Raw genomic sequence first — 27704 nt, 5'->3', positions numbered from 1 at the left:
TGGAGGAGGGACTGAATCCATTCAAGGAGATCTGAGTGGGCTATACTGAAGGAGGGCAAACGTTCATTTGGGGAGCAGAGGATACTTATTAGAAGACAGCAAGGCATGAAGTTGGATAGGCAGAGGAAAGCAGATCATGAAGAAAAGGGCGCCTCATAGATCTGATGAGCATAATATTTCAAAAGCGGGAAGAACTGCTAGAGAGCTGGGAGGCGACTGGTTAGAAAATTGTGAGTCTTCCAGGCAAGAAGAAATGAGGAAGACCCTAACTGGGATGACAGGAGTGGGAAGTGAAAGCAAGGCAGAGTCCCAGCGCCTAGGAGAACGCTGGGCTAAGTGTCACAGAGCTACCTTTGCTGGCTCAGGACTGGCTGTTGGAGCAGATGGGGTTGGAGATGCTTCAAGGTCAATAGAATAGCATCAGGTACACAGAAGTTCTCAAATGTGAATGGTAGAGAACTTGGTTAAAAATGCAGATTTCTGGTCCCATTCCAAGAGATTCTATTTCAGCTGATGTGAAGTTGAGGCCATGAATCTGTCTTTTAAAATCCCCTCAGAGGATTCCTTCAAAATCTTACAATTAAAAAAACCTCAGAAGAATTAACTGTGGAGGATAAGAGGCAAGTGAAGGGACAACTAAGGATTCTCTGTCCGTGCCTTCTGAAGTGGGACATCTCGCTATGTAACACTAGCGTCAAGGAACCCTAAAATCAACTCCAGTCCTGAGAATACATAGGATACCTAACAATCAAGTTCAACCACCCTCTGTCAAAAGCCCTTCTTTGTCTTCTAAGGGGAAATTAATTTACGGACTTGGTATTTTATATTTTTAAAAATGAATATCTATTTTTTAGTTTTTAAAAACTGATGAAATATTTTCATTCCTCTATTACCTATTCTAAGAATGATGGGGAAAATGTTTTTCTTTCTTTTTTTTTTAAGATTTTATTTATTTATTCGACAGAGATAGAGACAGCCAGAGATAGAGATAGAGGGAACACAAGCAGGGGGAGTGGGAGAGGAAGAAGCAGGCTCAGAGCGGAGGAGCCTGATGTGGGGCTCGATCCCATAACGCTGGGATCACGCCCTGAGCCAAAGGCAGACCCTTAACCGCTGTGCCACCCAGGCACCCCGGGAAAATGTTTTTCTGTAAAAGATCCTTATGAAACTAATCCATACCTGTTCAAAGAAAAGTGGACTTTAAAAACTACTAAGCTAAATAATTGAGAACCACTTAGTCAATCCTTAACCGATGACAACAATAGGCCAGCTCCATGAAAATTTAGCAGAATTATTGGACTGTCTCAACGTCTTAAAAATTACTATCTTTATCAAGAAATGCATGATTTTAAAATCCACAGTTTTCAGCCCTTAAACAATATGACATTGGCGAGACAGACTATGTGGGCCAGCCACAGAGCACAGCAGGAGGGAGGAGGGTGGCCTCACCCAAGGAGGATCCCTCAAGGTAAATACTTAGGATCTAACTATATTGAATAATCGAACACTGTAATTCTGAACTTCTAATAAAATATCATAGAGAGCAGCTAACAGAGGGCCCATAAATAGGTTACTACCATTTCTTACACTCCCGTTTCTAAAACAAAAGCATTCACCTTGCATCAAAACAAGGCTTTAGGAATGTTCTTAGCAAACATTCCAAACACCCTTCTCAGATCACAAAGAAGTGGACTAGGGTTGAGATTCTCTCCCAAAAGAGACTTGGGGAGAGATATATCTACTTGTTACCCCTGCATGACAAAGAAAAAACTTGCATAAGTCAAAATTCTTGATAAGAACTCAGGAATTGTAACTGCTTTTAATCCTTGTTAATTCTTTTTTTTTTAAAGACTTTATTTATTTATTAGACAGAGAGAGAGACAGCCAGCGAGAGAGGGAACACAAGCAGGGGGAGTGGGAGAGGAAGAAGCAGGCTCATAGTGGAGGAGCCTGATGTGGGGCTCGATCCCACAACACCAGGATCATGCCCTGAGCTGAAGGCAGACGTTTAACTGCTGTGCCACCCAGGTGCCCCTAATCCTTGTTAATTCTTGGCCTGTCTTACATAAATTGCAGTATGGCAAGGGTTCAAGTGGTCTGCAATCTTTCCCCCAACAGGCATCCTAAACTAAGAGATCTAGCTGTGAACTAAAAGGAGGCAAGATTTTATTCTGTCCATATTCTCAGTATTATAGGTTAAGGCATGAAACTTACTAGACAATACATACAAGAAGTCTAAAATGAAAGTAACATATACTTTAGGGACTAAGGATTTTTGAATAAAAATAAAATGCAAAATCACGCTATTACGGGCAATCTAATATTATGAACTTACATGAAAAAAATCTATTATTTTAAAGATTATATGTTTACATCAACAAAGTTAAAAAAAAATCAGAAAACAAGCCAGAGAACATATTAAAGACACACATAGTAAAATCACTACAAATTATAAGGTAAAATTCTAGCAGCAGACGTATTATTGATAACAACAAAAGCTAGCCTTTACACAGAGCTGCCCGTGGGTACCAGGCATTGGTCTTAGTACTTTTCATTTTATCTTTACAACCCTATGAACAGGAACTACTAATATTATTATTCTCCTTTTACAGATAAGCAATTGAGACACAGAGGGGTTAAACCACTAGCCCAAGGTCACACAGCTAGTAGTGGCAGAATAAGGATCCAAACTGAAAAGTCTGGTTTCAGGAGCCATCCCCTGCCTTTTTTTTAAAACTACTACATTCTTCTACCTAAAGACTTAGGTAGAAGTTATATATTAAGATACTGTTATATATTAAGATACTGAGATAGTAAATATGAAAAAATGAATATCAAGTGCTATGGAAATATCAAAATTTTAATATTAAATCCAGTAGTTGAATTTCTATGGACATTTGAAAGAACATTAAATGAAAAATATCTATGACAATTCCACAAACTCTTGTATTTAGACCATCATTTGTGAATCTAGCTAATATTACTAAACTGAATAACAGAACTAGCCAATGAACTAATGAACTATCCTGAAAGTTTAGAAAATGTGGAAAATATTCAAGAGAAAACACAAGACAAAACAATGTTACACAGATACCTGCAAACCTGGTTGCTCCCAGAACAATGGAACAGATCCCCGGATTTGTATGAAAGAAGAAACAGAGTCATCTAAGTACACAACCTACAGAGAAAAATCACATATAAAATATTTCCGCAAAGTTATCACCTCTACATGACAAAGACAAATTTGCTAGCATCTGTTGCCTGCTAGTTTTATCTTATGAACCAGTCTCTCACATATAATTGTCTTAACAAAATATCCAGAAGAGGCGACTAAATAAGTTTGACTTTCTTTTAATTAGTAACAGTTTTTCTGTATATTAACCAAAAAAATAGTAAAAACATAAGCATACGAATCACAACTTTTAAAAAGGAATGCCTTCTGAATCTCAATATTTTACACACATACCTTATATTTAATATTTTCTCTAGTTTTTAAAATGCTTTTCAAAAACTAATTTGAAGAACTGAGTTGAGCTGGGAATATAGCCTGAATTTCAATTCTATATTATCAGAGCCAAAATGTCATAAATTTTTTTAAATTCAAGTATAATTAACATACAGTGGTAATTAGTTCCAGTTGTACAATATAATGATTCAACAATTCTATACATTTCCCAGTGCTCATCAAGATAAGTGTACTCTTAATCCCCTCTATCTATCTCATCCCCTTTATCTATTTCCCCCATCCACCTCCCCTCTGGTAACCACATCTGTTTGTTCTCTGTATTTAAAAGTCTCTTCTTTGTCTCGCTTTTTTCTTTGTTCATTTTGTTTCTTAAATTCTGCATATGCGCGAAATCATATGGTATTTGTCTTTCTCTGACTGCAAATGCCATAAGTTAATTTTAGATGGCATATATATCTACCTTTAAGAGCTGGGTTTGATTTAATTTCAGAAAACAAAAACACTTTTATTGTCTAGCTCTACAACTGAAAATTTTTAAATTCAATACCAAAATGTATAGCATTGACAACATCATGCTAATTAGTAAAAACCCTGTTATTCATTTGAAGAGCCATACCTAAGTTTGTTTATAAATAAGTTTGTTTCAGGGAAGCCTTCCTTAAGTCCAGTAAGTAGCCAAGAACAACCACAAAATGACATTACAGATGTGAAAAGGAGTTCTGAATCAAATTGAAATCTGTGGCTCTATTATTTTCTGGGTCTCTCATCTAATACATGAATTAAGCAATATAAAATACTATATACCTGTTCTGTTTCTACAAAATTAGCGACGTGACCGTCATCATTTGTTCCCCGGACATTAAACCTGGTCCCAGCTCGTTCACAGCTGAGTCTGGAAATGAGGCAAGCCTTTGCCTGCTTATGAGCAGCATAAATTGTTCTGATTTCTACTCCCCCACACATGAGGCGTAATAACCAGTCATCACAATTCACACCATAGTGCTTGAGATGCAAGTGCAAAGACTGATTCCTAACAGAAAAAAAATAACTCATTAGCTTACTGAGTACCAGATAACACAGCATAAGTTTTAAAACAGTGTTCCTGAAACATTAATCTAATGCTATTCAATTAAAAGGCCCTACAAATAAATCAATTCATTTACATTTACTATGCTAGGAATCAGAAGAGAAGGCTATTAAATGCAATCCTTTGGCATATGACCTATGGTCTATAGAAAAGAAGCATATCTTTTATGTTTTTAGTATCTGTGCCCCATTCTGCCGTCTTTTTATATAATGTATATATATAACCTTATCCCCCAAAAAGGGATTTCATACACATATCCCCACCCCACTTTATAAAGCTCTACTCTTAATGCTCCACTTTAATAAGGCTCTATTTTAATTAATTTTAATTTAAAAAGCCAATTGAACTAGTAGCTACCATATTAATACATATCTAGAGTTTTCCATTATTCCAAATAGTTTAGCATTCTAGGTAACAGAGGCGACCTTGTTTCCAAACTTTTCTGGAGCAAAAAGTTTTACTCAAACACACAGAAGCCCAATGATTAGGAAACACATCACAGCAGAGTCACTATGGCTAAAGCAAGGATAGGGGCTGGAGTCCTGCCAGGTTGGCCACCTTCTCATCCTGCTGACTGCCTCTTCTGGGCTCTCGATTGGAACCTTACTACTTCAAAGCAAGCATGTGGAATCTCCCAACCAACTGATCACCAAGGAAAATACACTGTGCAGAAAAACTTTCTGGCTGGTCTTTTCAGATAACAAAGTGTTATAAAAGTGAATTTTCTATAATACTGAAGCTTGGTTCTTTGAGGTTTCAAACTCTTCTGTTTTAGGCAGAAATTTTTTCATAAGTACTCTGCACTATCTTGCTGTCTTAGTCATTACTACACAGCACTACTGCTAGACCAGCAGCTGCCCAGCCCTTCTCCACAGGGTATAGGCTGCAGTAGAGATAAAAACAGATGGTGGTGGCGAGCAGTTCTGGTAAACCATCCACGCAAGAAAGCGTAATGCAAATGAATGGTGAGATTACTACTGGACTAACACTGAATCCTATGGCCATTATGTATTTTCAAAATACGACTTGAGCTTCCATACTCTACTATTACCTACGTTGATCGAAGGCAAAATTCAAACTGGCTGTGACCCTGTATGTCCAGACACCACAGTGAGTCCCATGTCACGGCAGAGGTATAAGCAACCTACTTGTCCCCATTTAAATACAAGTGGGATCCTATGCATTTGTTCAGACAGAGTTTCTTCCTCTGCCATCAGTTTTCATTTTTCTTTGCTGTCAATGTGTTGCTGTTTTAATTCTATTTAAATTTATAAACAACTCTCAACTGGCAGCAGCTTCAAATCCCCAATGGAATAAAATGGCTTGGGTTTTTGTGATAGGTGTTTGTGACTGGCAACAAAACCTACTTGGCTGTATCCTGGAAAATATTTCTACTAAGCTACAAGAGTATGCATAGTAAATTCATAAAGCTTTCATTTTTCTATGCAAAAGTGAAGCTCAAGAAGGCCAATCCCTAGCAAAATTGTACAAAGTATAAAAATACCCAAACTCATTTTTGGTGTTTAGTCTCCCTTTTGTTCAACCTGTCTCCTATTAGATAAACTCCCTCAATATGTTACCTAAACTTGTTGCCACCTCCACCCTTAGTTTAAATAAATAAATAAATAAATAAATCCTACTGGTTAAACTTAGCAAATGTGTTTACTTGCTGATCATTGAGCCAATGCATATGCACCTGCTTAAACTTCTAATTATGGCACGAAAACGTTTATCCCTTAATCTAAGGAATTTGGGCTAAGAATGACCAGGATGGGGGAGAAAAGAAAGTAAGGACAGCTGCCTGGCCCAGTTGCACCACCTCAAATTTTCAGGGATTTCGATGTCTCTTCCATCAGAAAAAGTGTGGGGCTGACATGAGCAGCCGGGACTCTATGCCCACTCATCTGCCCTGTTAACCCTTCCTTCCCCACCCCCTCCATCATCTCCTCCTTTGTGAGGCTCCAAGTCCCTGACTACAGTGCACTGGAGTCTTTTTTCATTCTGCCCTTGTTTCTCCTCCATGCTACTATGCTGGGCCAAAAAACTTCCGTGTTAGCTACAAAGTTTCCTCTAAAATTAGTTTCTTATCCTAACTGTTGTTGATTTTGAGCCCTCTGACACCCAGGGCAGATGGGTCGGACCGAATGTGCTACTCAAGGACCATAGGTAGATGGTGCAAGGGGGAGGGAAAAATATATACAGGAGGAACACCTTGAATCTGACCTACTAAGGGATACCCAAGAGCAGGGAGTCCTGAACTTTGGCCTTATAACATGGAAACATAAAGAAATATAATTGCTACATGACATGAAGGAAAAAAGTCAACAGCAATGCCGGCTGTGGACAAGAGAAGCACTATACTAGAAATCTGGTCAGCTCCAATAAAGCAGTACTATTTATAGTCACATACACTTACCCTTCGTGCATATTTACAGTATAGCACATTTATGCATGATCATGAAATATATTAGTTACCTACTTAAGTCTTACTTTATTATAGTACTAAACTTTACCCTAGTATGCCACTTCTTCATAGTCTATTGCTCTTGAATCAGGATTATCCACCTATAACCTTTAAATTAAAAATAATACGGCAATGTCGTCTTAGAAAAACAGTACTGCCAGAGACAAGATCTCAAAACTAAAAACAGTAAATACGAGTAACACAATTTGAATACAACTAATTCATTCTTAATTTTATTTTATTTTTTTGGACTTTGGGAATCTAACAACAATTATTACATGTAATTTATGAATAGTCAAATCCTTTATATATTAATTCTTAATTTTAAAATAAGTATCTTAAATATATTTCAGAAATGAAAGGTCAGTCTAGATCAAGGAGAGCAAATGGGTTTCGTGTCACACGAGAACTTCAATAAGCTGACCCTGGATGCCTGCTATGCTCTGCTGAGGATTCTGGAGCAGGAGAGCGGTGTGCTCTATCAGCAATGCCCATCCCTGCTCTCTCTGCAAATAACCGATGAACACACTATGCCCCACATCAAACTACTGCATGGCAAGCACATGATTACAAAGGGAAAAAAACGAACACAAACTCACCAGAAAAACCTATTATCAGTTGTGTGTTCTTGCATGCTACGATGTGCATTAAGACTCAGATCTAAACTGATTCCAGATGCAGACCATGCAAAATAAAAGTTCCCTGAATTCAAAACTTTTCGCACTTCTGAAATGCGATCCTCATCTGAAGAATCAATTCGTAGTGATATAAATTCAGTAGAAGTAACTCGGAAAACTTCAGATTCTTGAATTTTTCCAACAGACATACATCCGGTGACTAGGACCAGATAATGTAACATGGTATCACCTGCAAAAACCAAAGAATTAATTGGATGAAAAGTCCCAATATTTTTCAAATCATTCAAAGTTTCTTCCAACTTTCTTGTCATGACTCCAACTTTTTTTTTTTTTTTAAAGATTTTATATATTTATTTGACAGAGATAGAGACAGCCAGCGAGAGAGGGAACACAAGCAGGGGGAGTGGGAGAGGAAGAAGCAGGCTCATAGCATAGGAGCCTGATGTGGGGCTCGATCCCATAACGCCGGGATCACGCCCTGAGCCGAAGGCAGACACTTAACCGCTGTGCCACCCAGGCGCCCCGATGACTCCAACTTTTTAAATCTGACAGCATGGTTATTTTAAACTGACATGGACATGTTTATATTTATAATTGGATTCTTGGCAAAAGTTGAAAAAAAAATCCTTGCTTAAGTACATTTAGTATAATGAAGCATTTAAACATTACCAGAATATCTCATATTGATGAAATCATTCCTCTACTCAATCTGAGGATATCAAGTAAAAAAAAATATATGTGTGTTATCTTCCCCAGCTTTCTTTTATGATTGTCAGGAAATCCAGATAAGACAATAAATGTGGGAGTTCTTTGTAAATAGCATAGTTGAAAAAAAAAGGAAAAAATATAAATGTGAGCTGCCGCTGCTGACACATGAACAGAAAGCCCCTGCTAACAATTTACAAAGCAATTTGGTTTACAAAAACTTTCATAGAGATTTTTCACTAACTTTGACAAAAATCCTATGAAATTAGCATGAAGGCCAAATTCAGCGGTGGTGTACTTTGACAATGGGCTCCGAACAGGCAGACACAGCCCTGAATCTTGGCTCCACCACTCATTATGTAGACCAACTTCAGTGTGTTAACATAACCAACCTCAGATATGCTCCTTCATAAACCAGGATTAACATAAATCTCACTGGCCTGTGAGGGTTCCCTGAGACAGTACTGGTTAAGCACCTAGGCGCAGTGCTTTACATGTGATAGATTCATAACAAATGACAAATCTCCACTTTACACACCAGTCCTCCTCAAAGTACGGCCCGTGAACTGTCACAGTGAGAAAGGTGCTTGCTCCAGAATGGAAATCAATTACCTCACTAAATTCACTGTTTAGTTTACCTGCCTTTTTTTTTTTTCATAGTAAGACCTTATCAACGATGACAGCCATGTGTTGGTCTGCATGATGGTGCGAGCTCCTTATCTCATTACTGACCAGTAACAAATTGAATCATGGACTGGTACCAGGCCTTGGGCCACGCTGTTACAAACTGGTAATCACAAAGGTTTCTCTGCAGCCCATAGTGACATTAAGTGGCAGAGACAGACTCAAGCTGAGACCTTTTAGATACAAAGCAGATGTCCTTTCCACTATAAACCAGAGCAAGAAGTGTGGCTCTTTTCCTAAAGCACTGAAACAAACAAACAAATGCAACCAAAAAAAAAAAAAAACAAACAAACAGGGCAATAACCTCATTTCCTCTTTTGACAACTGATACCAATCTTTAAAATGTTTAAATAGGACAATGACTCTGGAACTTAATATCACAAGAGCCTGAGTATGTAGCCTGGCTTTTCAACCAACACTTTCCCAAGATGAGCATAATTAGGGTTTAAAAGATGTTACCATGCTTTTAGCTCAAATATGGAGTATGAAATGATAGATAATCAGTCTCTCTCAAATTCTTAGAATTAAAAAAATCGAAATGAAAAGACTAATTATACTGAACAATGAACTTACCAAGATTTAATCGTAAAACACCTAAGAGTCCATATGCATCCAGTACTTTGGAGTATGTCCCCTTGATTGCCTCTTTTTCCGCAGATGCTACAAAAAAAATTTTTTCAGCGTTAAGAAAAACGGCCTTAAATATCAGATTCTATTTAGCTATAAAGCCAGAGTCTCAAACAAAAGCTCCTAAGTCTAAATCTGATATGCTTTCTTCTTCTCCTTTTTTTTTTTAAAGTAGGCTCCACACCCAGTTTGGAGCCTAACACAGGGCTTGAATTCACAACCCGAGATCAAGACCTGAGCTGAGATTAAGAGTAGGATGTTCAACCAACTGAGCCACCCAGACACCCCTAAATCTGACATTAACATAAATGTATCCCATAAAATATTTTCTCAACTAGTAACTTAATTGTCTTTCTCAAAGAGTCAACAAATTGTTCCAGCACCATTGATGAATTAATCCAGTCTTTCCCAATGATCTGAAGTACTGCCCTGAATAATACTCATAATAATGTTTTGGAGGTTGTTCTTTTTTTTTTTAAAGATTTTATTTATTTATTTGACAGAGATAGAGACAGCCAGCGAGAGAGGGAACACAAGCAGGGGGAGTGGGAAAGGAAGAAGCAGGCTCATAGCAGAGGAGCCTGATGTGGGGCTCGATCCCATAACGCTGGGATCACGCCCTGAGCCGAAGGCAGACGCTTAATGGCTGCACCACCCAGGCGCCCCTGGAGGTTGTTTTTGAATGTTCTTCTCTGTCCCACTGATCTGTTTGCCCACGTCTACTACCAGCATTACCCTGGGTTATCATACCCCTAGTGGACAACATCCAACTCCTTTAGCAGCAATCTTTCAGAATCTGGCCTCAACCTCCTCTTTCTGCTTCATTTTTCATTACTCCCTTCTCTCTCCCACCCTCTGCGTTCTATACTCTCATCACATTAAACTGCCCCTAACTGCCCAAACACAGTCTTTACACCCCTGCACCTTTGCACAGCAATCTAGCCTTCTGCCTGCAAGGCTCCACCTAAACTTCACCTTATATAAACATCGCACAAGGTCACTTTCTAGAAACCTTTCTTTACCTCTCAAGCACAGTTCTTTCACAGAGCTCCCTCTTCATGTTGCCAACACATTTTATATAGACCCATCACTTGTCTTTCCCATTAACCAGCCTGATCCTTGAAGGCAGGAACATTGTCCTATGCATCCTTTTATCCCTGATATTTAGAATAGTGCTTGTAAGAGAGAAGATGACAAATGTTGAAATGATAAAAGCCAATGGCAACACTTGACAACAGAGTTTAGCGTAGGAACGGAAATCTTCAGTTTGACCTTTGTCTCGATTTCATTTCTTCCGCTATAAAGTTAATGTTATCTTGTTGATGAGTATAACCCACAGAATCATATTCCTAGGTCAGGCTGCTGTGGTTGCTTTATTGAAAAACAAAAACGATCCTGAAACTTTAAAGGAAAACTCTTTTTAATTCTTAGCAAATATACTTGTTAAAAATTTGACCCAAAAAACTCCAAAGAAATATAAGCCACAGCTAGTATCTCAATGGACAATTCCAAATAATTCTAAAGTCTACAAATCCAGAAAGGTATGATGCTCTTTCTCATTCTGTCCTTTCTCTTCTATTTCTTTCCTTCTCTACTGTTCTCCCTTTCCACTCTCCATCCCACACCCCCCAATTCACCTCCTAGCTGAGTAGTTCACTCCTTATTTACCCTAATCTCTTGCCCCCATCCCCTTTCTCCTTTCCTCATTCATCTACTATATAGAATTACAGTATATTTTGGCAATAGTATATGTTCCACATGAGAAAAGCATGTTATGGGGTCCCTGGGTGGCTCAGTAGGCTAAGCGTCTGCCTTTGGATCAGGTCAGGATCTCAGGGTCCTGGGACCAAGCCCTGCCCCACTGAGCTTCTTGATCAGTGGGGAGTCTGCTTCTCCCTCTCCCTCTGCCCCTCCCCCCCAGCTTGTGCTCTCTAATAAATACAGAGAATCTTAGGGGAAAAAAAAGCGTATTATTAGATCCTTACAGCCTTCCCACTTCCTGTCAGTCTTTATGGCCAACGAAAGGGCTATCTTCTCAGCATACTGGTTTGCTTAATATTCTTTAGTACTTTGTATTAGAGAACTTTTCCTACCCCTACCCCCACCCGAGCTCTTCTCCAGGGTTCTACAGACCATCTCATCTTCCCTGCCTGCTTCACCTCTTTTCAGACCATCTACTCATAAGCCTTCTTCCTAGTTAACCCACTTCTGCTTTGGAATGAGTTGTGCTCTGCTAGCTGGCAGAACAGGCTAAAGCTTATTACTCAATTAATCAATTAGCTCATGCCATTAAAATTATAGGGTTTTGTATTTTATTCTGCATTCTTAGAGTTCTTCTTCTTATTACACCATATGCTTAAATAACAGCTACTCCTAACATTAAATGACAAGCGACACAAATATAAAATGTCACAACATTAATTTTAATTATATTTTGTAAAGTAAATCAGGATTGCCTGTCCTGAAATACTGCCTCATTAAGAGTACCACATATACATTAAAGCAAACGTTAGAGACTTGCTATATCTCTGATGACAAAAGGCATGGCTTCCAGGGCAAATTATTAGAGTTTTAGAGGTTACATGTTCTATGTATTTAAATACCATCGCTAATAGGGTAATATAGATATTACTAGATGTATCAGTTTCAGCAGCAATCATTATTTAGCTTCAAATACCAGAAGCCAGTAAGATTAAAAAGAAAATGTATTTTTAATATTAAGCCATCACCTTCCCTTAAAAACAAAAAAAGTCATTTTATAACTTAAATTACCATGTGAAAAAATGGTCTCTCTTCTAATAATATATAATAATTGTCTTTTCATTAACTGTGTTCAAATATATGAATAAGTCATATCTCTCAGGTCCCATGAACACCCATCTATGAAAGTGTCATCTGATTCAAACATGACAATAAAGGTCATGCTGCTTATTTACACTTTTATATTATATTCTAAGACTCAGGAAACACACACACACATACACACGAGCAAACAATTTAAACTAAAGGGCCTATTCTTAGATAAAAGTATGATAAAGGAAAGGAAAAATAATTTGAGGAGTAGATATCATTTTACTTCCAAGGAATTTTTTGCTTTCTCCTCAAACTATTAAATGAAATTTTAAAATAAGTTTTAGAGTGATGAACGATGTTTCAGCTGAGGTATCTGTATATTGTTTCTGTGATGATTATGACAGTAACTAACACACATTATTCAATTTTCACAACAATCCCATGGGCAAAATTACAACTATTTCCATCTGACATGAGGAAATAGGCTTAGAAAGGTTATCAATTTGTTACTAACTTGTCTAAGCTTCAACAGCCTATGTCAGAGAATGCAGCTTCAGGAGGAAAGGGATTTTGCCTAGTTCACTGTTCTATCCCCAGTGGCCTAGCTCAGTGCCTGGCGCTCAGGAGTTCAAAGATTTTATGTTCAATGAATTTGTGAATGAAATTTCATGGCCATATGCAATTTTAATTCGACACTTTCAATTTCCTAAGAGAAAGCAGTGTTTTCTTCCTAAACATTTTTTATGTAAAGGACTGTAGATGTTTTCCTATTCTTCCATATATGCTTTACAGGTTTGGGGTGGAATTGAGGGAGGTCTTTTGGAAGCTGTCAGACACCAGGCAGAGTGAAAACAATGGCCCTGTGCATGGATTTGAAGCCAGACACAGGGAGAGAGGGCATCCACTTGGGGAAAGGGTCAGCCTGAGATAAGAGAAGTCTGAGTAGGGTGAGGAGGGTGGTGTCCACCTAGGGATGTTGGGAGTGGCCTGGTATGATAGGTTGAAGCTTGGGGAGGGTAGGGAGGGCAGGGTGCACTGGAAGGAAGCCCAGGGCCGGGTGTTGGAGCCCCTGTGGGCAGCGGAGGGCACCCATACAATAGAGGAGGCTGCAGTGGCAACAAGAGAGTGGTTGATCATAGAGGGTAGGATCAGAATAATGGGAACCAGATTCCTCACTGTCAGAGAATGAGAATGCAAATATGGAAAGAGAGAAAATTAGAATGGGGACTGCAGTGTTGATTGAAATTGGAGTTACCAGTGTGAACTCATAGTTTTCTAGATAGACAGAATGGAAGACATGGATATAAGTGGGTGTATATAACCACATATACCTATTCACACATAATTAACATATTCTCCTTAGCTCTATCCACCAATAGGGCCTGAGATCAGCAGTACTCCAATAGCAATGGCCACACCTAGCACCCAGATCTTGCTTTCTAATACCCTTCTCCACTGTTAAGAACTCCTTGGAGAAACGGCTGATTCCAGGGCAAGAGCAGGAACAAGATGAGCCTGAAACATATTCTTGTGCCAGAAAGGGAGTACGCAAAGAAAAATGGAGCCATGTCACAAAAACACAGAAGCCAGCTTCAAGGGGCTTCTACTAGAGAAATCTGGAACAATCTGAGCATCAAAACAAATTATAATAGGAACTTACAGTCCACCGAAGAAGCCCATAACCAGAAGTGTGATGAGTAATGTGGATGCTTACATGTTCTCGAAGTACCTGCCCTCAAAACACTTCTTCTTATAGGAGAAAAAGGAGTCTGCCAGAGACCACCTTAACCAAATAATCAGAGTGAACACCAACAGTAATGGGACAAGTCAAAGTAGTGTGCCCCTTGACAGGATACAATGGAGAGGACACAGCACCACTACTGTAATATTCCTGCTGAGATATATAACCTCAACCTGCACACGAGGAGCCATGAGACAAACCCACAATGAGGTACATTCTCCAAAACAACTGGCCTTCACCTTCAGAAGTTGTAAAGTCATAAACATCAAAGACTGAAGAACCTTTCCAGTTTTAAAGGGAATAAAGAGGCATGACAACTAATAAAATGACAAATCTGAACTGAATCTTTCTGCTATTATGAGTCGTTGGGACAACTGGTGTACTTGAATGGAGTTTGAGGATTAGACAGATGTACAATGTTAACTTTTTTATGGTTATATTGTAGTTATGAAGGAGCAATTCTTTCTAGGAAATAAGTAACAGTATTTGTGGGTGACGGGACATCAGGTCAGCAACTTATTCTCAAATAATTCAGAAAAAAGTTCTTTGTACTGAACTTCAGCCTTTCTGTAACTTTGACACTGTTTCCAAATGTTTTAAAAAACTAAATGTAACCATCAAAAATAAAATTTAAAAATACACATTCATATTCCTAAGTTAAGAAGCTTTTATCTCTACATAGTACTAAGATAAACTCTTATAGTACCACGTTATCCCCCCATACATTTTTTAATGGAGAAACGATTCTCTTATTTTATGAAACTCCATGAAATAAAGAGAAATACATGACGTAAGAGGGAGAGACTTAATTAAATTATTGTCCTATTTCTCCGGTAATTTTTAATTCTAGAAAATCATCTGGGAATCTACTACTATATAGAGATTATTTAAAATAAAAAAAAAACCATACTACTTTAAAATAATGTGTATAACCTTTAGATAAAACACAGAATGTACAGATCGTTCACTCACTCATTTCCCTAATACCTACCCCTTGCATCCTACAATGCAGTCAAAATGAACAAAAAATGAATAACGGGTGGCTCCTTCTGTGTGCTCCACATTGCTTTCCCTCTCCTTTTGTTCACAGTGTTCTTTCCATCTGGAACACCGTTTATAGTCATCTTTGTGTTTCCAAATATTACCCATCCTTCAATACCTAACTAAAATGCCTCTTCCTGAAGTTTTCCCTGACCGTGCTGGAAGTAAATCTTTCTTCTCATTATTTTATACCTCATTCACCTGTATACGAATAGCAACAGAAATTCTCTCATTTCTTTTCTTTTTTTAAAGATTTATTTATTTGAGAGAGAGCGAGCACATACGTGCATGTGTGCGCACAAGTGGGGGTGGGGAGGAGCAGAGGGAAAGGGAAAAAGAGAGACAGAATCTCAAGCAGACTCCGCACTGAGGGGGGAGCCCGACATAGGGCTCCATCTCACAACCCTGAGACCATGACCTGAGCCAAAATCAAGAGTTGAACACTTAACTAACTGACCCGCCCAGGCGCCCCTCATTTTTTTTTATCTCAACACAATACCAACCTAACCAGAGATGCTGAACACCGAGACTGTTAAGTATTTATCTAATAGACAAAACACATTTGAGAGGTTGTAGCACAAAAGGGAAGGTTTTGTGAGTTTTAAAATAATACATTAAAAGATAAACACTTAATCTTACCACCAGTAGCATCTGAATGCTCTGAAGCTTAACAACTCCTCACGGTGAGGTCTAGAAATTTTCAAATGTGATGCTATCTACGGTGACATCTCTGGTGGTGTGAGCGTGGGAGTGGGAAGGTGGGGGTGGGGAAGACAGGCCTTGTTAAATGATTTCTAACCAGGGCTTAAACTAGTAGAGTTTACGCAATGGTAGGATGTATGGAGAGCCCCGAGGAAAACAGAGTGAAAGAATGAGAGGACATGACAGTTCAGGGGATATGGTGATACGGAAGTTCAGGTTACTCCTTGCCGGGGCTGTCTTTCAAGGTATCTACTGGGCTTTCAATGAGGGGAACAGCCTGCTCTGTATTTATTTTTTCTCCTGTTCATGTTGATGTTGTTAAGTAAACAAGATGCTAGGATAAACGGACTTTTCTTTTTTTACCAGTTACTGATTTCTAACCACTACCCAGACCTTTAGCAGCTCAGTTCAGGTAAGGAGGCCTGCACCTCTTTGGCTCACCTGTTCAACACAAGTAAGGCAGAGCCCAACTCCCAGAGTTACTGCTGTTAACACCTCAGGGATCAAGTGTACCTAACTTCCTCAAGGGCTTATTTTAAAGAGAAAACCTCTTCTCTTATCACACCCAACGTTACTATTCACTTGTGCCTTCAATTTTTTCTTAATTTTCCATCTAATTCAAGCATGCAGTTCCTGAGTACATACAGCTATCTTAAGCATAAAGCTACAATTACATTTTTTTTTTTTTTAAAGATTTTATTTATTTATTTGACAGAGATAGAAACAGCCAGCGAGAGAGGGAACACAAGCAGGGGGAGTGGGAGAGGAAGAAGCAGGCTCATAGTGAAAGAGCCTGATGTGGGGCTCGATCCCATAACGCCGGGATCACGCCCTGAGCCGAAGGCAGACGCTTAACCGCTGTGCCACCCAGGCGCCCCTACAATTACATTTTTAAACATAGCACATACCCGTAGAACTGATAATCTGAAGGTCCTCTGATTCTAATCCTAGTGAATATGTGAATAGGAATAAGGTCACAGAACAGAATTTAAAGCAAAATAAAATATGTGCCATACACATTTATTCTTATAAAAATATTTATGGATGAAATTACATGATATCTGGAATTTACTTTAAAATAAATGGGGAGGGGGAACTAGTGGATATGGATGTAGATAAACACAAGTATCCATGAGTTGATTGATAATCATTGAGGCTGGGTGACAGACACATGGAGTCAATGACACTACTCTCTCTTCTTTGACGAACGTTTGCTATTTCCCAAAATCAAATGATAAAAAAAATTTATTCTTACAACGTTCTGTGGCATGCTGGGTAAGTTCAGAAAGAAGAGAAGACAAGATAACTCTGGACAGTGAAAGCAGAGGCTACTGGAATTCTAAGCCATCTGAGAGGTACTTTCCTTCAATTACCCTAGACCAGAGGTATACTAGTCAGAAGTTTAATGGACATCTGGACTTTCATAACTTGAAAGGAAGCAGTAAGTCCTATTGCCTTTAGAATGACCCCATAGGGTGTGCCGGGGTGGTGGTCAAGCATCCGACTCTTGATTTCGGCTCAGGTCATGATCTCAGGGCTGTGAGATTGAGCCCCGTGTAGGACTCTGTGCTCAGTGTGGAGTCTGCTTGAGATTCTCTCTCCTTCGCCCTCTGCCCCTCCCCTTACTTGCGTGCACACGCGTGAGCATGCACGCTCTCTCTCGCTCTCCCAAATAAATAAAATCTTAAAAAAAAAAGAAAAAGAATGACCCCATAGTCCACTCTAAGGCCATCATATAATCATCAAATGATAAATACATAATAAATTGGGAAGGAAGACTCTGCGATTCCAGAAAGGAAACCCCAGGGAAAGTACATATTGCTGTACCCTGTCATAAATGTTTTCCTTACATTCATCCTAAATAACTTAGCTTTAGTGTCCTCCTCTGTTGAAAACAGCCTTGGAGAATAACAAGCTGGTCCTGGCTCATCGCAAAAGAGGTTGAGAAATACTGAAAGCTACACTAAGCCATGAAGTAGTGACATCCAACACCTTAATTCAGATGACTTAACTCACTCAAGTATTTTAGCTCTGTGCTGCTTTCAAAGTTTTTTTAAATGAATAAATTCATCACTGAAAGTAGACCTAACCTACGTTTCCTACTGAAGCAAGAGGAAAGTAATGAAAATAGAAGCTGTAGAGATGATCTGTTTACAGACTACAGAAAACACTCAAGAGTATAAATATACCAATTGGTCTTTATCAAAATTTAATATACTAATTGTCTTCTAGCATGTTACTCAGCACCCTCCTTTGCTGGAGTGACTTGCTTTTATAGCACTGTATCATATGACGTAACTGGCATTATTCAGCATTATTGGTATCACACTTTCTCTTCTCAAATTAGAATTTCAGGCAAATAATGAGGCATAAGATCATCTCTACAAAGTCATATGAAAACATAATCATATACCTACTTCTTGGTTTTCATGATTGTGATTCTAAAACAGAGGCTTATTAAACAGAATAACTGGTGATTAGACCTGCATTGCTAACTCTACCATCTGAACAGAAAGAAACAAAATTAACTTACTACCTAAGATCACCAGATAATTACAAAGTCATTTGTTTTAAACTTAAATGGTATTGAGGATTACGTTTAAATGTAAATTTCTCTAACTTCTGATAATTACAATAATTCAAACTAAACAGGTGCCCCTGGGTGGCTCAGTCAGTTAAGCAGCTGCCTTCAGCTCAGGTCACGATCCCAGAGTCCTGAGATCCGTCCCGCATCAGGCTCCCTGGGAGCCTGCTTCTCCCTCTCCCTTGCTTGTACTTTCTCCCTCTCTCTCTGAAATAAATAAATAAAATCCTAATAATAATAATAATAATAATAATAATAATAATTCAAACTAAACAATTAAGCTACCTAATGAAGGTCCTGCTACCCAATGTCAACATTCTGCTGTGGCTCAAACCTTCCAGATGGGCAGCAAACTGTCTTTCTTCAGCTGATACAGAAGACCAAACTAAAGAAAGTCATTAAGAATGTGAAAACATTCTTACAAATTAGTACGCTCTTCCTAGAATCACAATTTGCCTGTGGTTGCATGCACTGCAGTTTGTGGTCAGCTTATTTGCATACAGGTAGCACTTTGGTGTAGTATGAGAGAGCCTCTAGGCAGAGAATCCTAGAGATTGTGCAAAACAAGCTACTCATTTTCAAAAGAAAAAAACTAAGAGTTTAAGTGATTCATCCAAGATCACATAACTACCTGGTAGTAAAGTCACTTTCCATTTTATCCTACATAAAAAGAAAAATTATTTTAAACGGAAAAGGTTCTCTTTGTATAATTAAATAATTAAAATTCCAGCTGAAAGACATTAAACTATCCAAATTAATGTTCTGTATAAACTGCAAGTCCCAATCTTGGCAACATTTCAAATAATAATAACCTTTCACTCATTCATGTAACAAGTATTTACTGAATGCTTACTATGTACCAGGACCCTAGCAAAGTTCTATGAATAAAAAAAGTCAGTGCCCTGGGGCGCCTGGGTGGCACAGCGGTTAAGCATCTGCCTTCGGCTCAGAGCATGATCCCGGAGTTATGGGATCGAGCCCCACATCAGGCTCCTATGCTATGAGCCTGCTTCTTCCTCTCCCACTCCCCCTGCTTGTGTTCCCTCTCTCACTGGCTGTCTCTATCTCTGTCAAATAAATAAATAAAATCTTAAAAAAAAAAAAAAAGTCAGTGCCCTAATACCTTCTACTAGGAAGACAGTCATTATATAACTATGCATATGCAAAATCATAAATGATAGTAAAACTATGATAGAGTCCTGACAGACTACAACGGGGGGACCTAATTTAAAATTATTGGGGGGAGAGCAATGGTTAGGATAGGCCTGCCTGCAAAAGTGACCTTTAAGTTGAAACCTGAAGAATAAACAGGAAGTTAGCTAAATGAAGAGTGGAGGTAAAAACATTCCAGGCAACATACAAATACTCTATGACCCAGCAATTCCATTCCTAAAAATATATCCAACAGAAATGTGTACCTACATGCACCAAAAGACATGTACAAGAATGTTCCTAATAGTGTCATTCATAACAGAAAGAATTAGAAATGTCAACAGAATACTGGAATATTCATACAATGGAATACCACATAACAATGAGAACTACTGCCACCTGCTACGACATGGATGATCTCCCACACAGAACATTGAGAGAAAGAAGCTAGACCCAATAGAATGCATATGAAATGATTTCATCTATGTTAAGTTAAAAACCAGACAAAACTAATCTATGATGTAAGAAGTCTGGTAGTGATTATCTCTGCAAATCATGGTAGAATCATCGGGGAGGAATGTGAGGGAATCTTCTGGAGAGCTAGTAATAACGTTTATTTCTCAACCTGGCAGTGGTAACATGGATATGTTCAATCTAATAATGCATTGCATTCTACATTTATGATTTATGTATTTTTCTACATGCATGAATAAATTTTTAAAAATAAATATTGAGCAGAAGAAACAGCATATGTGAAGGCTCTGAGATCAGAAATAATTTGGTACATTCAGAACTAGAAGGCCAAAGTGTTTGGAACACAGAAAACCAGGAGGCAAAATAGTCTTAAGACTGAAGAGGGAGGCAGGGACTCAATGATTTAATGTAGATCATTTTAAAGTGGTTGGATTTCAAGTTCAGTGGTCAACCATGACAGGGTCTTAATCAGGGAAATAGTATGATCTAAATTGTGTTTTTAAAAAGACCGGAGAGTGGGTAAGGGGAGTGGAAACAGGGAGAGCAGTTAAGGAGGCTATAGTAATGGTCCATGAAAGGGACTGCAGTGGCTAGACAGTGGTAGAACAAGCTAAAACAGTGAATTGCATGGATTCTCAATGAAATTAGAAGGTTTAGTACACTGGACATGGTAATAGAGTGTATATCTGAAGCGGGAGAGAAGGAGGTGTAGAGGATGAGTCTTAACTTCTGGTTTAAACAACAAGGTGGATGGACTGCAATCCACTAAGATAAGGAAGACTGAAGGAAGAGCAGGTTTGAGGGAATGCAGAGATCTATGTGATTATCAACCCAGTATCTATTCCAACCTTTCCATACTGTGTAGTCATCATACAGGTTGGGGAATCATGGAAACCCAGACAATGATAGTAATTTCTACCTTATTTTGCCAGTCATCAGCCCAATCCAAATTGCCTATGATATCTCTACAGCCACAGCAGTTGAATCAGGAAAGGACACAAAACTCAATTTGATCCAGCGCAAGAGGAAGTGCATGTTCCTTTTGTAGGTTCCAATCCATTCTCTCAGGTGGAAAAAGCTGGGTTTCAACTGTGTCACCCAAAACAAGTAATTATTCTACCCAGCTCTGCATCAGCCCACACAACTTTGCAACATCTACAAATCTGGTAACTATACTTTCCATCCATTCTCCAACAGAATGATGAAATCATTCAACAAGATAAGCCAAAGACATAGATCCAATGTTGACCAAGGACAGACCACTAATGAGCACTAATGTACAGTTAGCTAGGAATTTACTTAATTATAAGATACATTCTGTTTTTAAGATTTCTCTCCATATCACTGGTTTTAAGCAATTTGATAATGCAGTTTGGTGTAGTTTGCTTCATGCTGCTTCTGCTTGGGATTCATTTAGCTTCTTGGATCTGTGGATTTATAGTTTCCATCAAATTTGGAAAACTGTCAGCTGTTATTTCTTCAAATATTTTTTTGCTTCAACCCCCTCCTTCTAGGATTCCAATTACACATATATATTTGGCCATATGAAGTTGTTTCCCAGCCCACTGATGGCTCTGTTTATTGATTTTAGTTTTCTCTCTGTGTTTCATTTTGAGTAGTTTCTATTATTATGTCTTCAAATTCACCAATCATTTATTATGCAGTGTCTAATCTATTAATCCCTATTAGTGTAATTTTTTTTATTTCAGATAAGTTATTTTTATTTCCATTTGATTTAGGTCTTTCACATTTTTCCTATCTCTTTAAGATTTTATTTAAGATTTATTGTATTTATTTATGTATTTATTTGTTTATTTATGATTAGAGAAAGAACACAGAGGAAGAGGGAGAGGGAAAACCAGACTCCCTGCTGAGCAGAGAGCCTGACAGGGGGCTCAATCCCAGGACCCCAAGATCACCACCTCAGCAGAAGGTAGATGCCCAACCGAGTCACCCAGGGGCCCCCCATGTCTCTCTGTAACATGTTTATTCTTTCCTCTACTTCTTGGACATATGGAGTATATTTACAACAGCTGTTATAATGTCCTTGTTTATTTATGCTCTTTGGAAAGAGAACGTGCATGTGAGCTGGTGGGAGGGGCAGAGGGAGAGGAAATGAGAATTTTAAGCAGATTCCACATTCAGGGCAGAGCTCAATGAGGGGCTCAATCTCATGACCCCAAGATCATGACCTGAGCTGAAATCAAGAGTCAGACGCTTAACTGACTGAGCCACCCAAGACCACCTCCTTGACTATTAATTTTAACATCTGTTTCTACAGATTGACTTTTCTCCTCGTTATGGGCTGTGTTTTCCTGATTCTTTGCATGAATGGCAATTTTTAATTGAATGCCAGACATTGTGAATTTGCTACAGAGTTGAATGCTGGATATATGGTTATATATTTTGTATTTCCTGTATTCTTAAACTTTGTTCTAGGATATAGTGAAGTCTTTCAGAAATTAGGTTATTTGGAAACAGTCTGATCCCTTTGGGTCTTGCTTTTAAGCTTTGTCAGATAGGACCACAGAAGCCTTTAATCTAGGGCAATACATCCTTTAGAGTATTCAACCCAATTCCCAGAGTACTATAATATTTCTCCATTCTGGCTGCTGACAACTTAACTATTCCCAGCCCTGGATGGAGGTCCAGGAATTTTTCCTCCTGCTCCCTTTTGGTGGTTCTTTCCCTGTGTTTGGTAGTTTCTTTGCACACCAGCAGTGATCAGTACTCGGCTGAAATCTCACAAGAAACCCTCAGCACATCTCTGAAACCCTCTGTGAAGCTGCCTCCTCTTTGGTACTAGTCCTGAGAATCCTCATTGCATTGGCTTCCACAGATTCCCTACTCTGTCTCCTCAACTCAAGGAGATTGCCAGGCTTTCTTTAGGGGCATCTCCCTGCAGCCCAGAAGCACTCGAGGTGATCAGCAGAGCGATCAGCTAGGGCAATCCTAAGGCTCACTCCTTTGTTTCCCTTCCCTCAAGGATCAGTGTCTCATGCCACCTATTGTTCAATGTCTGAAAATTGTTTCTTTATTTGACTTGTTTCCTTGTTGTTATGTACAGTGAGAGGGTTCTTATTATACCATCATGGTCAGAAGCAAAAAATCCTGTTTTAGCCTTGTACTAGTTATATTTTATAACACAAGTTAGAACATCTGGTAGACCTGAAATTATACAATAAAGTCACATAATGGGGTTTTATTATTCAATGAGAGACACGCTGTGCTTCACCTTTTATTTTCTCATAGCAAAGTTTATTTTCTCATAGCAAAGTTAAGTGGTAGAGAAAGGAAAGCACTTAGGAACTACTAGTTTGGCCCTACATTAACAAGCTAATCCTGCTACCTGGCCCAGGAGTGAAAAGTTAGGTTATTTTTTTTTTAAGCATAGATATTTAAGTTGCTGTTTACTTTCTCTTCTATCAGACAGAACATTCCAAAAATTACTTACAAAAAGAAAATGAATTTTTGCAACCCTAACACAAAGTAATAAGTAACAAGTTTAAATTTCATCATTATGTGCAGAAAAAGTCAACTATAAAAAGTCACTTCTTCCCTCAACTTGAATTTTTTTCTTAAAAAGAGACAGGATACTGCAACTTATCTAAAGGGCAATCATGCTGACTGCCACCATTTGGCAATTAAAAAAAACAAAACAAAACAAAAAAACTATACACACTGCTTGTCATCACCACCTACTACACTTGTTATCCAAAATTTTAGAACCTGATATTTAACTTGGCTCAGCAAAGCAACTTTATGTTTTTAATGACCTAACTCTTAATCAAATAATGTTCCCTCTCTAATATATTAATAGTTTGCAGCCAAAAACAATAAAGTTTAATACGTCCCTCATTAGAAAATGCTACCAGTTTCACTCTTAACTTTAAAGTCTTCTACTGGCATTCCCTTGTTTTTGCTCTTCATTCCCTGACCCCCAAAGTAATAACCACCACCCTCACAGCAACACAAATAATCATTAAAGTAAAAAATAAAATGGTAAGATTAAGTCATTAGAGCAATTATTTTATCTCTCCCAGCCTCAGTTTGCACATCTGCAAAATGAGATGAAAGCACAACCCACAGAATTAAATGAAACAATAAAGTTTAGGAACTTCTGGCTTAATGTTGTGACTAGTAGAGGAAGCTTCCAGGAAATGGCAGCTATTATTTCATTTTTATTACTCCTTTACAGTGTGAAGTTTCATAGAAAAGTCAGTGTAATCCACATTCTGTGACAAAGATCTCCAGAATGTCGTCCTATAGTTTTATGGCTCATATTTCCCTACAGAAAAAATTAGGTAAATGAAGACACTCAGATGGACAACCTGGGGTAAAACCAGGTCCAGAGTATAGTGATATGGCCTTGCTGACTAGTAAGTAGATGATTTGAGTCCTGACTGAGTTGGAAACCCTGAAAATAATCTTACCACTAGACAGATGGAAGCAATTAATTCCATACTAGCAATTACAATTAATTCCTTACTTCCATACTAGCATATACTGAAAAGAGCAAAAGCTCTTAAGAGTTAGGAATTTGTATCAGCACCTTCCAACCCATCTTTTAAACAGGTGATCCATAACTTCTGTTTTTAGAATCATCCTTACATTTCCCATGTGTTGACCTTCTCTTCCCTTCATTTTCTACTTAGGATACAATTATGAAGTAAATCATTTACCTCTGCTGAAGCATGAGATGGGTTGAAAAATAATGGGACAGCTTGTGAGTTTAATACATGTATCGGTCAGACTGGCTACTGGTCCTTTCCTTGTCGTCGTCTTTGTGTGTGTGTAACTATAGAAAGACAACGAAAACTGAACCTGACACAAAACTGGTAGACGTCTTTTTTAATTTCCTATTAGTTTCCAAGAAAAAACTTGGAACTTGCTGACCAGCACACTTGCTCCTTACACTGCAGACACAGTATACTAGTTACAGAGAATCCACCTGCTACACCGAACCATTGCTCCACAGACATCAAAGTTCAGTTTAATTAAACAGTTTTCTGGACTGATCATTTTTATCCCTTTTATATCAGCAATTCAGTCAAATAGCAATTCTTTAAAAGATAAAAAAAAATAAATTTTATAGAAAAAGGTACTGTACTTTGAAACACAGAATACTATATTTTGTCTACTTTGTAAGCTGGTTTAGGTTAATCCCCACCCATGGCACTAATTTAGCCATTTACTCCCTAAGTGTGAGTAAAACACTGTACTAAGCACTAGAAATACAAAGATTACTAAGATATGGGTCTTTTCCTCAAAGAGTACAGCGCCCAGACACAGAAGTTCCACATTACCTGAAAGCACTATATCAAAAGTGCTGCGGGATCATTAGCACTTGGTTCAGAATGAAGGTTTCAAGAAACTAGTTATCAGCCCAATAATAGTCAATAACAGCATTAAAATTCTGGAAACATGGTTACTTTGGATAGAATTTGCAAGCTAAGAAAGTTATCCCATAACCTATCCTAGAAAGGCTAATATAAATTATGCACAGAATGATCATCCCAACCTGATTACATCAGAATCTCTAGGGAGCCGGAGCCCAGGCAGCAATATTTACAAACCCCCACCCAGTGATTACGATGTGCATCCAACACTGAAAAACACTGGCTCACTAATTGATAAAGTCATTGTATCATGACTGATTTAAGTTTAGAAGCCTAGCAACATACACAGATTTCTGAGGCTAGATTAGTAGACACTCAGGCTCTACAAAGATCCATGATCTGGTATTGTTTTTACTGTGTTTTCACTTGCACCTTATTTTTTGATATGTGCTAATAACACAAAATATAAGGTTTCATGTTGGTATCTCATGGCACTTTCAACATAAGCCAAGAAAATTAAGTGATTATCAATCCTCAATAATATGTACTGCCTAAGACGTCTGATTTTTTAAACCTTAAAGCTGGGACAACTGGGGCCTGTAGAAATCATAAACTTTCAGTGCATGACTGAGTCCTGCAAGGGTCATTTTTACCATCTACTTTCAAAAAGAACGTCTGCACATAACCATGTAGAGAACCAAAAACCAGCAAATAAAATGGGTTTATCCTGTGATACAGACTGCGTTCCAGACAATGAAGAAAAAGAAGAGACAAGAGTGAGATGGAGTTGGTGGGTGGGGCAGATTCTCAGAAAGGATGAAGACTTGAGCGAGAATGACAGGCCTATTGGAAAGATAGAGAGAAGCATTCTACTAGTCATGAAAGAAGAGGGTATAACAGGAACAGCATGATGAAGGAGAGAAAAAGCATGGTACTCTGGGAAAGGACTGAGGAAACACAAGAGTCTCCTTAAAGGAGACCAGTATCCACACTGGACAAACAGTGTTGGACCAAGTTAGGGAAGACCTTGATGGAGACCTTGATGGACAGGTTGAGGATTTTAAATTTAATCTGACTGAAAAATGGGGTCACACTTTGGTTTAATATTGAACATGATTTGAGAAGATTCTTCTTGCAGATTAATAAGCAGAATGTCTTAAGATTCAAGGAGCTGGGATTGTTGAAGAAAAAAAGAATACCTCAGTATCTTCCAAACACAGCTCCCTGAATACAACAGGCATTTAAGAAATGTGAGATTTTAAAAATGAACACTCTATAGCACAATATGCACGTTGGTATTGCTCCCAAATAAATGTCAAATTAATTTTATAAGTCAAAGGATTTATAAAAAAGTCTGTTAGCTCTTAGTATTAATATTTTAAGTTATTACTGTAAAGTTTTAGGAAAGCTAACAACATATCCAAAAAATTATATATATCCATTTGTGCTTTTAGATATTCAACTTTTTTTTCCCTGAAAGAATTGCTTATGTGTCTAAATCTAATGAAAATAAATACAATCAATAAATGTTAAGACAGTATTTTTCATATTTTTTCCTTAAAATAAATGTTAATGCCAAATGGATGGTTTAGGGAGTTTGCTTTTTTAACCATTATTTGGCATAAAAGAGAGCTGCTGGAGGTTTGGAAGTAAGCTTATCCTTAGATTTCCTACCTGAGAGTAAAATATAGCAATGATTCTAATAACTATGGGTAATGCATACTATGTATGCATATGACCCCCTATTATTACCAGTAACCACAATTGAAGAAACATTTAAAATTTAGACAAATTAGAAAATCGGATAATATCACAAAAAAACCCGCAAGCAGCTAAAAACTATTTCACAACTAAACCAAACCATTTCCCCCCAGATATTTTTAATTGAGAATTTGTCAGTATAAGAACTATATTTATAGTATGAAAAAACAGACTATGTGAATTAATATTATAGCAAGATATATTTCAGTTTATTTAAATATAAAAAAGTTTGAATTAAGTCCATACTGACTAAGTATAACCCACCTTATTAATACTTGTTTCTTAGAACACAAATAGCTCTTCCTACTCAAACCATGTTACTATATGTACCAAAAATATATACATTTCTTATACATTACACTTTGCTCAAGCCTTTTCATTATGTCACTACCCTTTTTCCCAATCATCAGGATAAAATTTTACTATTTTAAAATATTAAGATCAGG

At 38.0% G+C, this 27704-nt stretch overlaps 1 protein-coding gene across 14 annotated transcripts in view; it reads right to left on the bottom strand.

The window, feature by feature from the left end:
- The window catches only part of SYNJ1 (synaptojanin 1), a 93022-nt gene that overhangs the window by 62882 nt on the left and 2436 nt on the right, over nt 1-27704 (bottom strand). For all 14 annotated transcript variants that reach the window (XM_019800047.2, XM_034656209.1, XM_034656236.1 and 11 more), the window contains exons 3-6: nt 9618-9704; nt 7617-7884; nt 4271-4496; nt 3095-3178 (exon numbers count right to left, since the gene is read on the bottom strand). In XM_019800047.2, coding sequence (XP_019655606.1) covers nt 3095-3178; nt 4271-4496; nt 7617-7884; nt 9618-9704 — 665 coding nt within the window. The remainder of the gene's footprint in view (nt 1-3094; nt 3179-4270; nt 4497-7616; nt 7885-9617; nt 9705-27704) is intronic.

Source organism: Ailuropoda melanoleuca, chromosome 1 (assembly GCF_002007445.2).
Source record: "Ailuropoda melanoleuca isolate Jingjing chromosome 1, ASM200744v2, whole genome shotgun sequence".
Lineage (NCBI taxonomy): Eukaryota > Metazoa > Chordata > Mammalia > Carnivora > Ursidae > Ailuropoda > Ailuropoda melanoleuca.
The sequence above is the reverse complement of the archived record's forward strand: the minus strand, read 5'-3'. Positions and strand labels throughout refer to the sequence as shown.